Genomic DNA, 16,509 nt, shown 5'->3' with positions numbered 1-16,509 from the left:
TTAAACGTTCGCAATTAAAGATGTTCGGATACTTTAAGCTCATGTACCCAGCTCCCATATCGGAACCCATCAGCACCAGAGATTCGAACGCCTATCTGCTTGAAACGCTTCGAATCTCAGGTCTAAACTTTCGAAACGATTTCGGAGTGGGCCGCAAGATCTGGAGGGTGTTCTCCTTCACCTATAATATGCTGATACTACCCGTGAGTTTCCCCATCAACTACACGATCCACCTGGCGGAGTTCCCGCCGGACTTGCTGCTGCAATCCCTGCAGCTCTGCCTCAACACCTGGTGCTTCGCTCTGAAGTTCTTCACGCTGGTCATCTACATGGACCGTTTGGAGCTGGCCAACAAGCACTTCGACGAGATGGACAAGTACTGTGTTAAGCCGGAGGAGAAGCGCAAAGTACGCGACATGGTGGCCGCCATCACCAGGTTGTACCTGATCTTCGTGGTGGTCTACGTTCTATACGCCACCTCCACCCTGCTGGACGGACTGTTTCACGACCGTGTGCCGTACAACACATACTATCCCTTTGTAAACTGGCGAATCGATCGCACTCAGTTGTACATTCAGAGTTTCCTGGAGTACTTCACCGTGGGTTATGCCATATTCGTGGCCACGGCCACCGATTCCTACCCTGTGATTTACGTCGCGGCCCTGCGCTCCCACATCCTGATGCTCAAGGACCGCATCATCAACCTGGGCGAGGCCAGCAATGAAGGTGGCAGCGACCGCGACTCCATATTTAAATCTTTGGTGGATTGCATCAAGGCTCACAGAACAATGCTGAAGTAAGTGATGTTAGCCATACTCCATTAATTTTTTAAATAATTAAGAACACCTACAAGTTTAAATATTTTGTGGCAAAATACCACAAAATAAATTTTAAATCCTCTGATTTAAGATGATTAGGAAAATAAAAAAAGTACAGTGTAGATGAGAACATCTATAATGATATATTTTGTATTTTCCAAAACATTTGGAGTACAAATATGATTATGTTTTTATATTTAGTTCCAAAACTGGACCAAAAAAAAATTGTACACCTATCAACAAAGAAACTCCTATCAATTACAAATTAAAGTGTATTCTTTACAATAAATTTGAAGTACAACTTGTATACGAAACCTAATGATTCCTCCAGTTTTTGTGATGCCATTCAACCGATCATCTCTGGCACTATATTTGCCCAATTCATCATATGCGGATCCATTCTGGGGATCGTTATGATCAATATGGTGCTGTTCGCCGACCAGTCGACCCGATTTGGCATAGTAACCTACGTTATGGCCGTCCTTCTGCAGACGTTCCCGCTCTGCTTCTATTGCAACGCCATCGTGGATGACTGCAACGAACTGGCGGATGCACTTTTCCATAGTTCCTGGTGGATGCAGGACAAGCGGTACCAGCGGACAGTCCTTCAGTTTCTGCAGAAGCTCCAGCAGCCCATGACGTTCACGGCCATGAATATATTCAACATAAATCTGGCCACAAACATCAATGTAAGTTCACTGATCTCCAAAAGAACAGGAAACTCCAAACAAACCTACATCCTTGCAGGTGGCTAAATTCGCCTTTACCGTATACGCTATCGCCAGCGGAATGAACTTGGATCAGAAGTTGCAACTTCAGGAATAGAAACACGAAATAAAAATAACCGCACCAGAGGTAAACGTACATACATTGATTTATGAACTTAACTCTCGTTTGCTTCGTAGTAGTATAATAATCGTATATGCATATAGCGAATTATGAATAACGTAAACTAGTTAAAACAAAACTTGATCGCGAACAAAGGGTAATAAAGAAAATCGCTTTATATTTATACCATACAGCAAGAGTCTATTGATTGGTGGGAACCTAGGTTGCTCTCGGAAATTGGAATCTGGCCGGTTCATCATCTTGTCTATGGGCTCCATTGCTCCCATCAAACGATGTGCTCGGCTGACGGTAGATGAAGTTAGTGACGTGTTGGCGAGAATTGCACATATAATGTCAAGCATGGAGTATTTTTAGCTCGCGAACAGTTCGAATGTTTCGGCGGCAGTTTATTTCGGGCTGGGTAGGAGGGGGCGCGGAGGGTCTACACGATCTCTAAGTATATTGATGATATTTTTAATGGCTGGCATAGATGAAACAGCGAAGGTTGTACATTTAACATAAACTTAGGCGAGATAACTATATGTGTCTTTGTGTCCCTCCATACGCTCTAGATACTCCTTCTCGATCAGGATGTCTATGCACTTCTTGATCACGGGCACCTTGGGCTTAAAGCGCGTCGACAGCTGATTAAGCACCTCCGAAATGAGATTGGTGTGGTTGAGTCGCTTGCGCATTTTCATAATGCGTACGATCGCCGCCTGGATCAGCAATTTTCGGTCCTCCTCTATGTGCTTATGTACAGTCTCCTGCTCCACTTTAAGTTCAGTCTTCAGTGGCTGGTTGATGTTAATGCGGCGTTTTTTGTTCTTGTAGTCCAGGAACAGCTCTACCGTCGACTCGGGCGTCAGCGAGTTCTCGTTGTCGCTGGAGGTCAGCACCTTAGCCTTGAGCAGTATTTGCAATACCTGAAGAAATACCCCCATTAGTAAGTAGCTAGGAAACGAAAGGATGTAATCTCACCTGGATCAAGTTCTCCTGTTGTGTCTGTGTATTGTCCAGCAGTTGTTGGACTGTGAAGCTGAGCTGATCGTTAAATTGTAGCAGCACCGACATCTGGAAGGTGCTGGCTTGCAGGGTGTAAGTGGAGGAGTTATTGCGGTTGACGTTCATGATTAGCTCGCCCTTGCACATCTGGTAGAGCCAGTTAAGCTTGCGACCAGAATGGCGGGCGGCGTAGAACTCATTGAACTGTCGCACTGACCGCTCCAGCTCGGAGGGAAGCAGGAAGGTGTTGCTCAGCTGGAAGGGCCACGAGCCCGAGGACAGGACCTCGATGCCAAAGTCAATTTCCATGGTCACGTTCTTGTCGGCCAGGTACTGCTTGAAGTTGGAGTTCAGGTCCTTTGAGACGCCAATGTCTTGGAACATTCGCTGAAGCTTGACGGTGTACTCGTAGCCACACGTCTGCTTCAGCTTGGAGATCATCATGGCCTCGGCGTCGTCCGAGGCCGATGTGTGGTTTACCAGGCGCTTAGCAAGCATCTTGGAGTAGTATTTCTGGAAGACATCCTTATCCTCGATGTACTTGAAGACTACCATAACCTGGTTCAGATTGTCCTCGAGCTCCTTGTCCTCCGGATTCTTGGAGGACTTCTTCAGCAACAGGTCGCAGTACTTGGCCAGCAGCTCGGGCGATTTGCTGGCACTGTTCGCGATTGTGACCACGTTAGAGTTGATGAACTTGCCACATGCCTTGTCCAAGGCGGCCACGAATCCGTTGTCATTGTTAAACGCGGTCAGGACGAGGGCGTTGTACTTCTTGTGCACGTCCAGGATGGTCTGGACGTAGGTCTTGGGATCGTTGGCCGCGTCGGTGGTGCAGCACTTGGCAATGGCCTCGGTGCCCTGGTGGAGTATGTGGTTCTCAAGGATGGACTTGAGATCTGTCAGGTTTTTGGGTGAGAGGGCCACCAGCGAGTACATCCGTTTCAGATCATCGTTTCGGTCTGCGTTAAGCAGATTCTGAAACTCGGTATGGAATATTTTCAGATGTTTTTCGATAAGAACCTGAAAGACATTGATTCGTTGGTTAGTACGTGAACTATAAAGTGGGATATGTTCTGCAGTCCCACCTGTTCGCATGTGGACTTGAGCGCATCCGCCGTGGTCTCGTGCAGATAGGAGAGTCCGTTTTTCGAGTTGAAGCCGCGCACGCGCTGTGTCTCCTCCTCCAGCCTGTTTTCCACGTGCTTGAGATACTCGGTCACCGTGTTGGTGGACAGAAACGCGTCCGACTCCTTCTCGTAGAAGGCGTACGTGTCTGCGATGAACTTGCTCTCGAAGTTGTCCTTGTATACGGACAGCTTCTGCTGCTCGACGTCGGCGTCCTCCTCGTTGAAGCTGAGCTCCACGTAGCACTCGATGACGTCGCGCACCAGCGACCTGTTGATGAGCTTGCCTTGGCGTTCCTCCTCAATGGACTTGAGCACCGCCTTGGTGACGGGCTCGTTGAGCACCTGGAACAGGTGTCCCTTCCAGGCGACCAGGGCCAGGCGGTAGATCTTATAGATGCCCTTCTGCCCCTCCTCGCACTCGCGCTTCACCCAGTTGCGGTTCAGGTAGTTGCAGATGCCGTCCAGGACGGTGCTGGAGAACTGGTACGACTTCCACTGCTTGGTGTAGCGCGACAGGAGCACCTCCTCGCCACTGATGGCCTTAAACTTGATGAGCAGCTCGCTCAGGTATGATTTAAGGAACTGCTCCAGTCGGTCGTACAGCTTTTTGCCCACCAGTTGGGCTCCTCCGGTCTTCCCGCTGCTCCGTCCGCTGGGCGCCGCATTTACGCTGGTGCAGTAGTCATAGACATGCGTGTAGAACCTCATGTACTGGCTGCGGGTGAGGGACTTCTCGTGCTCAAACACCTGTAGGATGCCCTCGACCAGCTCGCTCCAGATGTCATCCAGGTTTACGAGCTTCTGTGTGGTCTGGGCATTGCTGGAGCGATTCATCTTGGCGGCAACTGTGGCTGTGGCGTGGGCGGTGGGTGGTGGCAACGGCCTTCTGCCTTCTCCCACTGGAGGATGCTGTGCCTGAAGTGGCGCTTGGCTGGAGGAGGCAGCGGCGGAGGCTGTCACCCTGGGTGGCGACGGGGGATGGCTGCTGCTGGTGCTGCTGCTGTCCAGGTGGCGTCGTTTGGCGGCTCTCGTCCTGGGAGCTGTGGCCGGAATCTTGGCGAATCAGTGTTCCAATTTTGGAATTTAAAGTGTCAATCTGCGGACGAGACGAAACGGTACAGAAACGGAATGGGAGTGGGAATGTGGTAGGCCTCGCCACGTAAAAAGCGACGACCCGAAGGTCGCCTATTATGATCCAATGTCACAGCAATAAAAGAGAGGCTTGCGGAATACATACGCGCACATGCACACACACACACACACTCCGAGCTCAAGGTGTAATGCACTGCTGCAACACGGTCGGATATGCCCTGCAATGTAGGGTATTGACCAATCAAATGGCAAGTGGAGCCCCTCCACCCCCGCCCACCTATCGATAGATCGTGTTCAAAAACCAAACTTCCTGGTTAAATAAACACACACACACGCACGTACTCGCCCTCGCCTTCACACACACAAAGGTGCATTGAGATAAAAAAAAAATAGCGCACATAACCATTACACTGCAATTAAATGTTAAAAACTTCAAAGATTCCAGTGCTCCAAACAAAATAAATACAATTTTGTTGAAAAAAAATACCCAGTGTGCCTATCTTTTCTTTCTGTGACGTAGTGATTTGATTTCCCCCTTGGAGCACACACACTTTTTCTCTTTTGTTCGCCATTTTCACAGCCCGAAATCTCGTCTGGGGCAGCCTTCTTCCTTTAAGGTGCCTCAAATTACCTGTTGCCAGATCGGATGTGCTTTAAAACTAAACTAACTTAAAAGTGTATTTCGCAATTGGGCTTATAATTAAATCAACTGCTTTTCTGTGAAAATCACTAACTTTCGTTTATTACTAACTATTAAAATAGAGTGACCGCCCGCCAGTAAAGCAGTAAAACCAGCGATGGCGCCATAATCCGCAGTCAAAACCGATTGTCATTTTTACCTTGTTGTGTATCGTTGTATAACGCGCATCACTATTGGTCGTGAAGTGATCACTGTTACATCACTGATCACTGAATGTATGATGTAAAAACTCTTCTATTATCATCCGCCAAAAAAGAAACGTACTTAAATTGCGATTTGTTTTCCAGAATGATATAAAGTAACAGATGATACAAAAAACAAACAAAGGTAGATAAAATAGAAAAATAAATATAACAAAATTCAATGCAAATTATATTCAAGTAAATATTAGCTTTCTGTTTAAAAAATGGTCAATCATAAAAAATTGATTGGGGTGTTAAAAATTGCATAAATTTTAATTAGTACTAAAAATTATAACGTTTCTTTTACAACAAATTGAAAAGTTTTCTGTGCCTTGCGAGTTTGCGAGTTATTTTCATGTACAGAGAAATAATTAAAAGGGCTTTTCAACAATTGTACTGAAATGATTTTTTCCTTTATTTCAAGTGTATCAAGTTTTTTCCGATTCAACTTAAGGCGGCTTTTTTAAGTGTGACCATATATAGAAGGCTGATTATATTCACAGCTCAGCTTTCCTGTGTGTGGCAACTCTAAAGCTAAGCAAAACAAAAACAGTAAAGAAATTTAAAAGGTCATTGTTTATCCGTAGAAGCGGCTAAATTTGGAAACGATTTTGAGTTGGATAGAAGAAAATGTCCAGCCGCTGGTTATACTTAGTGGCTGTAGCACTGCTGCTGGCCCTATTCCACCAGCAGACCTGTGACGCAGCAGTCACACAGGCGCCTCCAAAGGGGAAGGCAATCGAGGAGCAGAGTGCGCCGGTTGCCGAGGTGGAGCCCAAAAAGCAGTCTGTGAAGAAGTCGAATCCAGAGGATCCTTCGGCGGGTCCAAAGGATTCCATGGTGGTTGTGGATAAGGGGGCACCTGCTCCGCCTGCCCCGGCTGCTCCTGGAGCTCCGGCTGCTCCCGCAGCTGCAGCTGCCCCATCTGCTCCGGCAGCTCCATCAGGCCCCCAGGCAGAAGCCAAGGCACCGGAACCGGTCCACGGCACCGGAAGTCTATCCGAGGACGATGTGCATGTTGAACATAGGACCCCCGATATGGACTTCCCCGGCCAGGCCGTGGTCTACATCTTAGTGGGCATCACCAGTACAGCCATTTTACTGCTCGTAATGAGGGTTTATCGGTGAGTTGTGAGTTATGCCCTAAATTTCAGGGCTATGACTCAAACTTGAACATTATTTATCACATGTTCAATGGTTTTTTTAAACTGTTTCTTATCAAGATATTTATTGCTTACTTTGCACGCCTTCAATTCAGAACGAACCTTCTTAACTCACCATGCTACAAATCATAAAAACCAATCTTAAAATTATAAAATAAATTTAATCAGTGAATTCTATATTAGTTTATAGAGCGCTTAATGAACGTAACATTTACATTTTTAAAGCTTATTTTCCTCTTATAAACTGTCGATTGATATTTTCTGTTTAGAAATCCGTATACTAGATTAAAGCTGATTAGACTAATCAAATCGCTTATTTTTACAGGCTGCGTCTGTCGAGAGCGGAGCGCAAGTACGGCGTGCAGGGCGACCGGGCCAACCAAGAGCTGACACCACTGCCGATGGCCATCGAGGACGTGAACAGCGACGAGGAGGACCACACCCTGTTCGAGGTCAATCGTCAGAACATACGCATATTATGAAATAGCAAACACGAGCACACGCCAAAGATCCGTTTGGCTGCACCGCCATTTCCGACACTTCTCAGCAGAACTTGCCTTAATTCGTAGCTATTTAACGCTTTGTAGATTTGCGCTGTAGCTGCCAGCCAGTAGCCCATTAAGCCCACTAATAACTAAGTTCTGTGCATTTCTCCCACTCGCAGTTGGTTCAGGTTTAACGAATCAAAAGGAAAACAAAACCACTTGTGATAACGATTACGATGATATATGTATGTCTATAAGTACGAAGATGCCGCTGAAGCCCCGAAGGCATTAAAAATCTCAAAAGTACCGATGCTTTCAACTCGCCAGTGCGTGGATGTTCCATATTAATAAATGTTATATTAAATATACTTGGTATTCTGTTTATTCTCCACACTTTCACAAGACTCTAGCTATAATTAGTTATACATTTAGACTTAATACAGTTTGATGGGCTTAACGAAAGGTTGGACAAACGATAGGCTGGATACAGGCAGTTTACGCGTACGCACAAAACAAATGCACTCACTTGGACTTAACAACTAAAATCACATAAATAATTTATTAACAATACTGCGACTGCGGCTGTGGCGGTCCTGCCCTGCCAAAAATAAACCACGAGAAACTTACGACTACGATTAACACTAAACTTGAGCTTCGCTAACGTTTTACAATTGTGGTTGGCACTGTAGTTTGTAATATATATTCTGCCTTCTCTCGATTGCGCAGAGTCGGATCTAGAGGCTAACTAGTGGGTCTATTGCCACCGATCGGGTATCCTCAAATCATGCTGCCGAACATCCGTTTGCCGCGGGTCAGTACCAGGCTGACCACCATCACGGTCAGCAGGAAGAAGACCAGGCTGAGGAACGTGGTGATGAAGCGACATCTTTGGCGGAACTTCTTCTCCTTCTCCATTTTCAGGCGCAGCTGCTCGGCCCGCGGCAGGTCGAGCGTAAAGTCCGATTCGGGTCGTGAGGATGGCTGTGGATAAAAATGATATCATAAGCTTTCGTTCTTTAAAGCAAGGTAAAATGTTCATCCTCTTCCATTGTAAATCCACCTAGCTGGACTGTACTTTAAGGATATTTTTAAGAAATATATTTCTGAACCTAATAATTATTACTCCAGTTATGGATTCTACTGGAAATGATATTTTAAGTTTTGGTTCAGGTTAAATAACTTTTTGATTGACTATCACTCAAAGACTTCTTAACCTTTAGAGTTTAGCCACCACTTGAAATAAATCCAAAAGTATTTTTCACAACATTATTATATTGGAACTTAAAATTTTCATTTATCTTCAAATAAATAAATAACTTTTTGATTGACTATCATTTATAGACCACTTAAATTTAAGAGTAGTTGAAATAGAATCACGTACAAATGTTTTCTTTTACAACTTTGTTCAAACAGGATCCATCATTTTGTAAAAATTATTGTAAACTTAAATTGTACATCTAATAAAGTAATAGAATTTATGAATACGGATAGTTATTTTCGGTGTACTCTTACTTTAAATAAAATTAAAAGAAAATCAAAATTCAGTGATATTTCTTATGGTTTCCATTGAACTTATATTTCAACTTAGGGCCGCTCGAAATAGAAAAGTTTGACTGTAGATGTCACTTGGGCCTGCAATTAAGTTAATTAATATTTGATGATATAAGCATTCGGTTTTATGCAAATCGCTGACCATCAACGACCGCTGACATTGATTATGATCACTCGAATCGCGCATAATCGCAGCGATCCTATTGGAGTCAAAATAAAGCTAAGGCTCGTTCGCGCATTTCGGGTCACAAAATGTTCAACCATAAATCACGGCCCAAACACCGTCTCGTGCCTGCCAATATTTGCGGTTGAGCTCAGGGCGTGGCCATATGTTAAAAAAAATTCCGAAAACAAAGCAACAAAAAAAGGGCTCCAACGCACAACAATTTGACCCACTAAGCTTTGTTTTCTTCGCTTTGTTTTTTCGCCTGTGCTCATCTTCATTTTTTTCCCGATCGTCTCACTTTTAGCGACACAACCTTGAAATCTTTTTCAGTAACAGCGAAAAAAAAGGCAAAAAGGCAGACTTGAAACAAAACGTTAACAGTTTTTTGTTGATGCTTTTTTGTGATATTTTTTTTTTTTGCCGATTCTCGCTAAACATGTTAAAAGTTATGAAACATTTTGGGAAATTTCACTCAGTCAGGTGCAGGCTTTATAAAAAAATGCATAACCTATATCTTGACAGCAAAGGGATTACAGCATTTAAAAAACTGTCACACATCAGCTGTCACAACAACTTCCGGCGGAAGTTAAGTAATTTCCCAACTAAAAATTTGAATTTGACATACATAGAAGTTACATCACTTTCAATTAGGGAGGGACCAAGTTCTGTTGGCCAAAATGTTTACAAATCTGGCTAAACACTCGCTTGTGCCAAATGGCTGATTGAATCGCTTATCGAATTTCAAGAGTGAAAGCGGCGTATACGCAATGCGGTCATTAAAAGGGCATTCAAGTGTAATTTTGTGAGTGTCTGGAGTGCTTTCAGCACACACTCGCCCCGGCATGTGTGTAATTGAGCTGTGGCAAACAATTTTGCCTGCAAAAATTTGTGCACACCTATTTTTGCATCTTATTGTGATTGCGACGGGTTTTGGAATTTTTTCTCTTCCGATTTTTCTTATTTTTTGTGGTGCCTTAAGCTGCATTGTCTTCAATCCGGGTGATCATTTTTTTTTTCTGTTCAACCAAATACAGTGCATAACGGGTAACAGGGAATTTAGAGTGACTCCTTGAAAAACTAACATTTTTTTTAGCTATGCAGGTTTTTGAAATAAAATATTCTACAAATATTTTAAATTTCTTTAAACAGTTGTTTTTCATTTCAACTTGTTATCCTACATTATTAGAATAAATAATAATGAAAAAGGTTGAACCATTTGTCATATTAAAAATTTGAAAAAAGCTTTTTGAAAATATTATCAAACTTTTTCCAAAACTGTTTTTTAACTCTTTCCTGATACTTAAAAAAATTAAACTTTGCATAAAAAGTTTAAATAAAAAATATGGAAGAACATTTTTCATTCATTCTGCTAAAAAATATAGAATTTTTAGTTTTTTTAATGTATGTATATTATCACTTAGCGAGTATAAACTGTATTTTGAGTTCGACCAGAAAAACGCACACAATCAAAATGAGAAATTGAAATGAACAACTTTGCGGTACATTTTTGCCTTCCGGCTTCTTTTCTCTCCCTTTTGATGATTCGCTTGTCTGAGGTTAGTGATGCCGTTCAAAGTCGGGGAACTTGCATATATATACAAATATATGTACCTATAGATGTGTGTTCATTATTACCGCTGCTGTTTATCAGTCAAAGTACTGTGAAAAGGCGAGACGTAATCGGCAAAAGATGACGGAGTCGGAGGCTGCGGGGAAATTACCGCATTCCGGCATTTGCAAGTGTATTGGCTATAGGCGATACACACAAAAAAATATAATGATTAACGATGATTGATTGGTTATTAAATCATTCCAAATATTTGATATTTGCATATATATTTTCTAAAGATTTGTTTTTAATTCTGCATGCAAATTAATATTCTTAAATTTAGAGAGCAGAATTTCAGTCTAAAGGTTTAATTCAGAAAAATCCCCAAATTATATATTCATAAATATTGATGGATTGGTTATTTAATTATTAAAAAAGTGTATTGTATTGTAAAATGTAAATTAATATTCTTAAATTAACAGAGCTGAATTCGAGTATCAAGGTTTATTTCTAAAAAATTCCTTAATTATATATTCATAAATATTGATGGATTGGTTATTATTTTATTAAAAAAAAGTAATGTTGGTATATTTCAATAGAATTTTAATATTGGCATACCAAATTATTATTTTGTCACTTAAGATTTTTTATATAAACAGAACGAAGTTCTATTTGAACAATTTCTAAAAGATGATGATTTGGTTCCTTATTATTTTAGGCAAACTTGATCTTTAAGCATGTATAAAGCATATTTTTTGATTTTTCCTACTAAAACGATTTGGGAGTTCATTAACCCCGCTAAAATATTTAGAGATTCAATAATTAAGAGACAAATGTGAGTTCCCAAATAACTATTTAAGATATTACCAGCAAAAGTGATATTTTTCTAGTGTACTTCGTATCTCCCGTGTTTGTGGGAGTTGGAGTGTAACGGTTTTATTGGCTTGCCATGCCAAATGAAGTGCAATTGTGGTGTAAAACGCCGTGGGTGGATTTGAATTGAAACTTGGGGGCCCCAAAGGTGCCGGAATATCTTGCCGATTTTGACGCCAGGGGAGACGCCTGCCCATAAGCTAATTTGCAAATGATGCCGCACAGCGACTCGCTTACGCACACGCAACAAATAGTAAATATAAATAAATTATATAAAAAAAAAACCATAAATTCGCCAAAGATATGCAAAATGATGAGAAATCGACTACTGGCTGTAAATTCCCGCTCAACCCGGCCTTGAAACACTTTGTATATAAAGACTGCCCCCCAAATACGGGTTCGGCTTTTGGGTGTGTGCTAATTTCTGAAAGAAAATCCATCGATCGACGGCTGTTTTTTGCTTTTTAATTTGCCGCACACGTTTTCCACCGCTGACATTGAAAGCGCTTCTGTTTCCCCGCTGGTTTGCTGTTGCTCTGGAAGTTGGCCAAGTTTATTATGTTGGTACCTGCCCCCCCCCCCCACACCCCCGACGAGCAAGTACATCAGGTTTGAAAAATCACTCCAAGAGAAAACAAAATTTTAACACGTCCACGAACAACTGGCCGACGGTCGTAATCTCCGCCGGGCGGGGAATCCGTACTTTTGCTCACGTCGCGGCAATGGAAATTCACCGGACTTCGATTTGTCTACCTAGAAGTTATATCTTGTACATGGTGTTATCTGCAGACACGAGAGTCTGGTATTTTTCCCGGCACTTGCACATTTTTCTTATGGTTTTTGGATCATTCCAGCACGATGGAATTCTTTTAAAGTTGGGGGAAAGAAATTTCGGGCATGATTTGATAACTTTCCTCTTTAAAAAAATCTTCATCTTATTATGGTTTCTATAACGTATGAATGGGTATGCAAAATGATAATTAATTAAGCCCTATAAAGTTCAGAAAATCTGATATGCCTTGTATGATAAGAAGTATACTCCCAAAAAATTTGATGGGTAAGATTGACTACCTAATATTAATTTATATATTTACTTTTCGCTACTAGGAATATGATTCAATGTGTTATACATTTTCTTGTTGTCTGTGTTACTTTTTAACAGTAAAAATACTGAGATTAACTATTCATTTGCTTAAATTGACAATTCTTTGACTCGGCTAAATACAAACTAATATAAAGGTCATTTTGACCAGTTAAGTGATTTTGGGTCTATTTTTAAAATTAATCAGTTTGATTATTTTTTATCACGAACTTTTCACTGATACCTTCGACATAATGATTTCACATTATAATGAAGTACAAATATTTGCCCACATGCAAGTTATAAAAAAAAAGATCTCAATTTCCTTAGGATTGTACCATTTTACTGATCCATTGTTTCCGTCACTAATCCCTGATCCATTTGCGGCGAGCCGAAGTCAACAACTGATCTGCCGTCTGGCCGAAAACCAGGTGAATGTCTTCATGGGGGGCACTTCTATACATATTAGTTTTGTTTTGTCTTCGGCAATTAACAGGGGTATGCTAACTCCAGTAAAGTGTGGCAATACGTCCACGAGTCGCGAGCCTGAGGCGCGGATTTAATTCAATTTAAAAGTGTGTGCAAGCATTTATGCAATTGCAAATGAATTTTCTTCTTTCGCCTGCTCCGCTTTAAAGTTGTGGTGAAATTGCAACTGGAGGCTGGCTGGTTGAGTCACCAACATCGCTGCCACAACCACAACAACAAAAGCAAACCACCACCACCGGAGGGGGCGGCTGTGCCTCCGGGTGGGCGTGGCAGAATTGCGAAATTCAGGTGGCAGTGGCAGTCTAATTAGTTGCTGCCTTTCCCTCGGCGCACATGGCGTATGGGCAATAGGTGGAAATTTGATACCATAATTGCGGGCAGTGCCGCAGCTTCCGTGGAAGCAATACCCCTGGGCCACTAACGGCCAATAGTTTGTAGTTTATGTAAACCCAAAGAGACCCCCAAGGTAGCCGTAGTGCACTCGGAGAAATGGGTTCAATGATCCATCTGGAGTGTGTTTTAAAGGTCAATTTGATCGTTTCGGGGGATAATCAAATCAATTTGCACTGCTGCTATTGTTTGTTAGCCACAACAAGTGACTGTCTTTGTATTGATAATGTTGATTTCTGAGGATAAGTTTAATACCTTAAAAATAAACATTTTCATAATGGTTTAATTTAATTAGTTTTAAAGGAATATTACATTTTAGTGATGTTAATTAAACTTACTAGAGATAGTTTAGTAAGTTCCCCTATTAAACTTTATAGTATGCAACATATTGACATATTTATAAAAATAAGATCTCTTTAAAAGATATATAATAAATGACCAACTGTTAAGAAGAACCATCAAAATGCTTTGACGCCAAAGAGAATCTCTAACTAATTTTACATAGTCAATATTAAATTAACCAGTAATAAAGACATTTATGAAAGATTTTTAATAATTGTCCAATTGTTATAAAGAAAATCCAAAATTCTCTTACAAATGGGTACCAATGAAATCCAAAACTAGTTTTAAATTGCGAACATTATATTTACATCTAGTAAAGCCATAAACGAAAGATCATCAATGAATCCTAACTAGTGACCAATTGGTTAGAATGTAATTCAAAAACTATATAATAATTACTTATATATATAAGAATAATCTTTTTCTAAATTTTAATGGTGTATATTATATTTATAATAAAGAAGCCTTGTAAGATTCAATGAAATAAAATAAGTTAGGCTGTTTTATACATGATAATATATTTATATAAATAAGTTGAGGTAATAGATATTCCCCTATTTTTCCGAGTGGGTGCCTCAATTAAAAGGCCCCAAAGACGGCCTCCCATGCAAAATGGCAGCCGAAGAAGGTTGACAACTCCATGACCAGCGACTGCTCTTGAGGCCTGCCCCCCAAATGGAATCCGCCATAACCCAGTTAGAGATTGGGTGGTGGTGGTGGTGTTGTAGCGGTGGCAACTGCCCACTGGCCACTGCAAAGTGTCCACTGTCCACTGGTGGTAAGTGTGGTTGCGATTCCGATTGCAACACTTTGTGGCAGCTAAAACGCGTGCAGCTTTTGCCCGCTTTTGGACCAGATCGCCTTACATCTCTCTGCGTTTTCAGTTTTCAGTTTCGTCTCGTTTCATTCTCATTTTCATTTTCGGTTTCGATTTCGTTTTGGCATTCATGACAGCAAACCCGTTTAGTTTTTGGTTTTCAGTTTCGTTTGCTGCCGGCCAATTGCCGTGGGACGAGTTTCGTTTGCGAGCGGGCTTTTGAGGAGGCCTCACAGCTTCAGGATGGGGCGGCTTCTGTTTTTAACTCTACTTTTTTTTTTTGCGGAATCTCGCCTCAACGTCCTTAAAGGTCATTCGAGTTGTAGGGCAACTTCTTGCCACTTGTTGCATGTTTTTATCCAGTTATCGCGGCCACAATCGATGGCCAGTTGGCCGAGATGCGGCCGTCGTCTTAACGGAATTTAAAGGCTAACTGGTACAGTGTCGCTTAACCGTATCATTTCGCACGACTGCCCCACTCAGGCACTCAAGTTCAAATCGAATCGATAGATCCGACTATCTGCTCCACAAAGGTGAACAAACCTTCGACGAGCGTCGGGCCTGGCCGAAAGTGAAAACTCATTGGGATGCCGGGCGTGAGTTCGGCTATTGACGGCAATTGAATCTTGGCCAGAATCGCTCGAATCGCGGCTGCGGATATTGCATAAGCCGTTGCCCGAAAACGGAAGGCGTAGAACGGAAACCAAAATTGGTAACGGAATTTTAAGAGTCTCCATCCGAAAAGGAAGGAAATCTTGGGGGGTTATTACACAGTAATATACCCTTTAACAAGTAATGCAAAGAGGGTTGTTTACTAGGAAAACATAATTGATAGCACATTCTATATTAATTTAAACCACTTTAAATAGCTTAATAATAATATTTTACATTATTCATAAATGGGTAACGAAATTTCAAGAGTCTTTATCCGAAAAGCACAAAATTCTTGGGCGGCTATTAGAAATACCCCTTATAAATTTGCCTATTGCACACTGTGCGTGTGGCGGCATAGCTTTTTTTTATGCCCGCAGTTTAGGAAGCTGCCTACCGCTAATTTATAGGGTTTATTATAAAAATGTTACCAATATGTTACATATTATTAAAAGGCATTAATTGAATCCTCATTTTGTATGATAACACTCTAGAACTTAAATTAAAAATAATTAATTGAGTATGGACTGACAAAGTATCATCCAGTTAAGATTGCTGTTCCATTGATATGGTTATTTGATTCTCAATGTAATTGCTCTCGCTTCGCAGTCACTTATCGGTATTATGACTTAATCTGGCATTAACTGAAGAGCCATTGAGTTGGAGTCGGCAAGGCAAGGCAATCGATCTGGCAGCTGTTTTGAGGAGGAGTGGGGTGGGGGGACCAGCATTAGATGTAATTAACGAGATCTTCGGCTGGAAAGGGGAACAGTAGCCAGGCGGATCCATTAATCAAACTGCCGCTTCGCAGGGGCCCTGACTCTGTATAGATACTATCGACTATCGACTTTATGGATAGCACCGTCTGGCGCATACTAAACTCTGACGTTGGGGAATGACGGGCATGCGAATTCCGTCGAATGACGTGGCTCCGAGTTCTGGCCAAAAGTGTTTGCGGGGGTGTTGGCATTAGCCAGCTCACGATGCTACCAAAATGGCTGGCATTGCGGCCAAGGATGAGGCTGATCATCAACTGGGCTTGCACGAACCGAGCCGGCTTAGAATGCGAATTGGTCGAGGAATTGGCCAGCCTAATGAGCTGAGGGCCAGAAGCATAGGAAAATACGAACTTGAGATAGTTATAGCCAGCTCGATTGTTCGGAATCCATTGGGCTGGCCCGACCTCGGGCTGCACCA

General features: G+C 42.0%; 4 protein-coding genes across 6 annotated transcripts in view; 2 read left to right on the top strand and 2 right to left on the bottom strand.

Annotated features, from left to right (window-relative positions):
- Positions 1–4: 4 nt before the first annotated feature.
- LOC119549290 (odorant receptor 43b) lies at positions 5–1,706 on the top strand. The gene is made up of 3 exons (XM_037857239.1): positions 5–796; positions 1,150–1,507; positions 1,566–1,706. Exons 1-3 carry the CDS (start codon positions 21–23, stop codon positions 1,641–1,643), a joined length of 1,212 nt encoding a protein of 403 aa, XP_037713167.1. The 5' UTR covers positions 5–20; the 3' UTR covers positions 1,644–1,706.
- LOC119549288 (cullin homolog 1) lies at positions 1,675–5,643 on the bottom strand. Its single transcript, XM_037857237.1, has 4 exons — positions 5,505–5,643; positions 3,740–4,877; positions 2,628–3,674; positions 1,675–2,572 (listed from the first exon to the last, which is right to left on the bottom strand). Exons 2-4 carry the CDS (start codon positions 4,613–4,615, stop codon positions 2,171–2,173), a joined length of 2,325 nt encoding a protein of 774 aa, XP_037713165.1. The 5' UTR covers positions 4,616–4,877; positions 5,505–5,643; the 3' UTR covers positions 1,675–2,170.
- Positions 5,644–6,267: 624 nt separating this feature from the next.
- LOC119550252 (translation initiation factor IF-2) lies at positions 6,268–8,256 on the top strand. 3 transcript variants are annotated; one of them, XM_037858829.1, is made up of 3 exons: positions 6,268–6,879; positions 7,244–7,370; positions 8,130–8,256. In XM_037858829.1, exons 1-3 carry the CDS (start codon positions 6,386–6,388, stop codon positions 8,139–8,141), a joined length of 633 nt encoding a protein of 210 aa, XP_037714757.1. In that variant the 5' UTR covers positions 6,268–6,385; the 3' UTR covers positions 8,142–8,256. The 3 variants fall into 3 exon arrangements, with proteins under 3 accessions (XP_037714757.1, XP_037714756.1, XP_037714755.1); XM_037858828.1 differs by lacking the exon at positions 8,130–8,256 and adding an exon at positions 7,583–7,771; XM_037858827.1 differs by lacking the exon at positions 8,130–8,256 and having other exon boundaries at positions 6,270–6,879; positions 7,244–7,771.
- The window catches only part of LOC119550251, a 32,440-nt gene continuing 23,698 nt past the window's right edge, over positions 7,768–16,509 (bottom strand). Inside the window, exon 4 of the mRNA XM_037858826.1 lies at positions 7,768–8,384. Coding sequence (XP_037714754.1) covers positions 8,181–8,384 — 204 coding nt within the window. The 3' untranslated portion in view covers positions 7,768–8,180. The remainder of the gene's footprint in view (positions 8,385–16,509) is intronic.

The sequence above is a fragment of the Drosophila subpulchrella genome, chromosome 2R, assembly GCF_014743375.2.
Source record: "Drosophila subpulchrella strain 33 F10 #4 breed RU33 chromosome 2R, RU_Dsub_v1.1 Primary Assembly, whole genome shotgun sequence".
In the NCBI taxonomy this organism is placed as follows: Eukaryota; Metazoa; Arthropoda; class Insecta; order Diptera; family Drosophilidae; genus Drosophila; species Drosophila subpulchrella.
This window is presented reverse-complemented; position numbering and strand designations above follow the sequence as displayed.

Excerpts from the sequence above, each read along its gene's own strand:
- LOC119549290 (XM_037857239.1), top strand. The coding sequence starts at position 21 with ATGTTCGGATACTTTAAGCTCATGTACCCAGCTCCCATATCGGAACCC. Across the intron at positions 797-1,149 it reads GCTCACAGAACAATGCTGAA|TTTTTGTGATGCCATTCAAC; the intron begins GTAAGTGATGTT and ends TGATTCCTCCAG. Across the intron at positions 1,508-1,565 it reads ATCTGGCCACAAACATCAAT|GTGGCTAAATTCGCCTTTAC; the intron begins GTAAGTTCACTG and ends ACATCCTTGCAG.
- LOC119549288 (XM_037857237.1), bottom strand. The coding sequence starts at position 4,615 with ATGAATCGCTCCAGCAATGCCCAGACCACACAGAAGCTCGTAAACCTG. Across the intron at positions 3,675-3,739 it reads TCAAGTCCACATGCGAACAG|GTTCTTATCGAAAAACATCT; the intron begins GTGGGACTGCAG and ends AATGTCTTTCAG. Across the intron at positions 2,573-2,627 it reads AACAGGAGAACTTGATCCAG|GTATTGCAAATACTGCTCAA; the intron begins GTGAGATTACAT and ends GTATTTCTTCAG.
- LOC119550252 (XM_037858827.1), top strand. The coding sequence starts at position 6,386 with ATGTCCAGCCGCTGGTTATACTTAGTGGCTGTAGCACTGCTGCTGGCC. Across the intron at positions 6,880-7,243 it reads CTCGTAATGAGGGTTTATCG|GCTGCGTCTGTCGAGAGCGG; the intron begins GTGAGTTGTGAG and ends TTATTTTTACAG.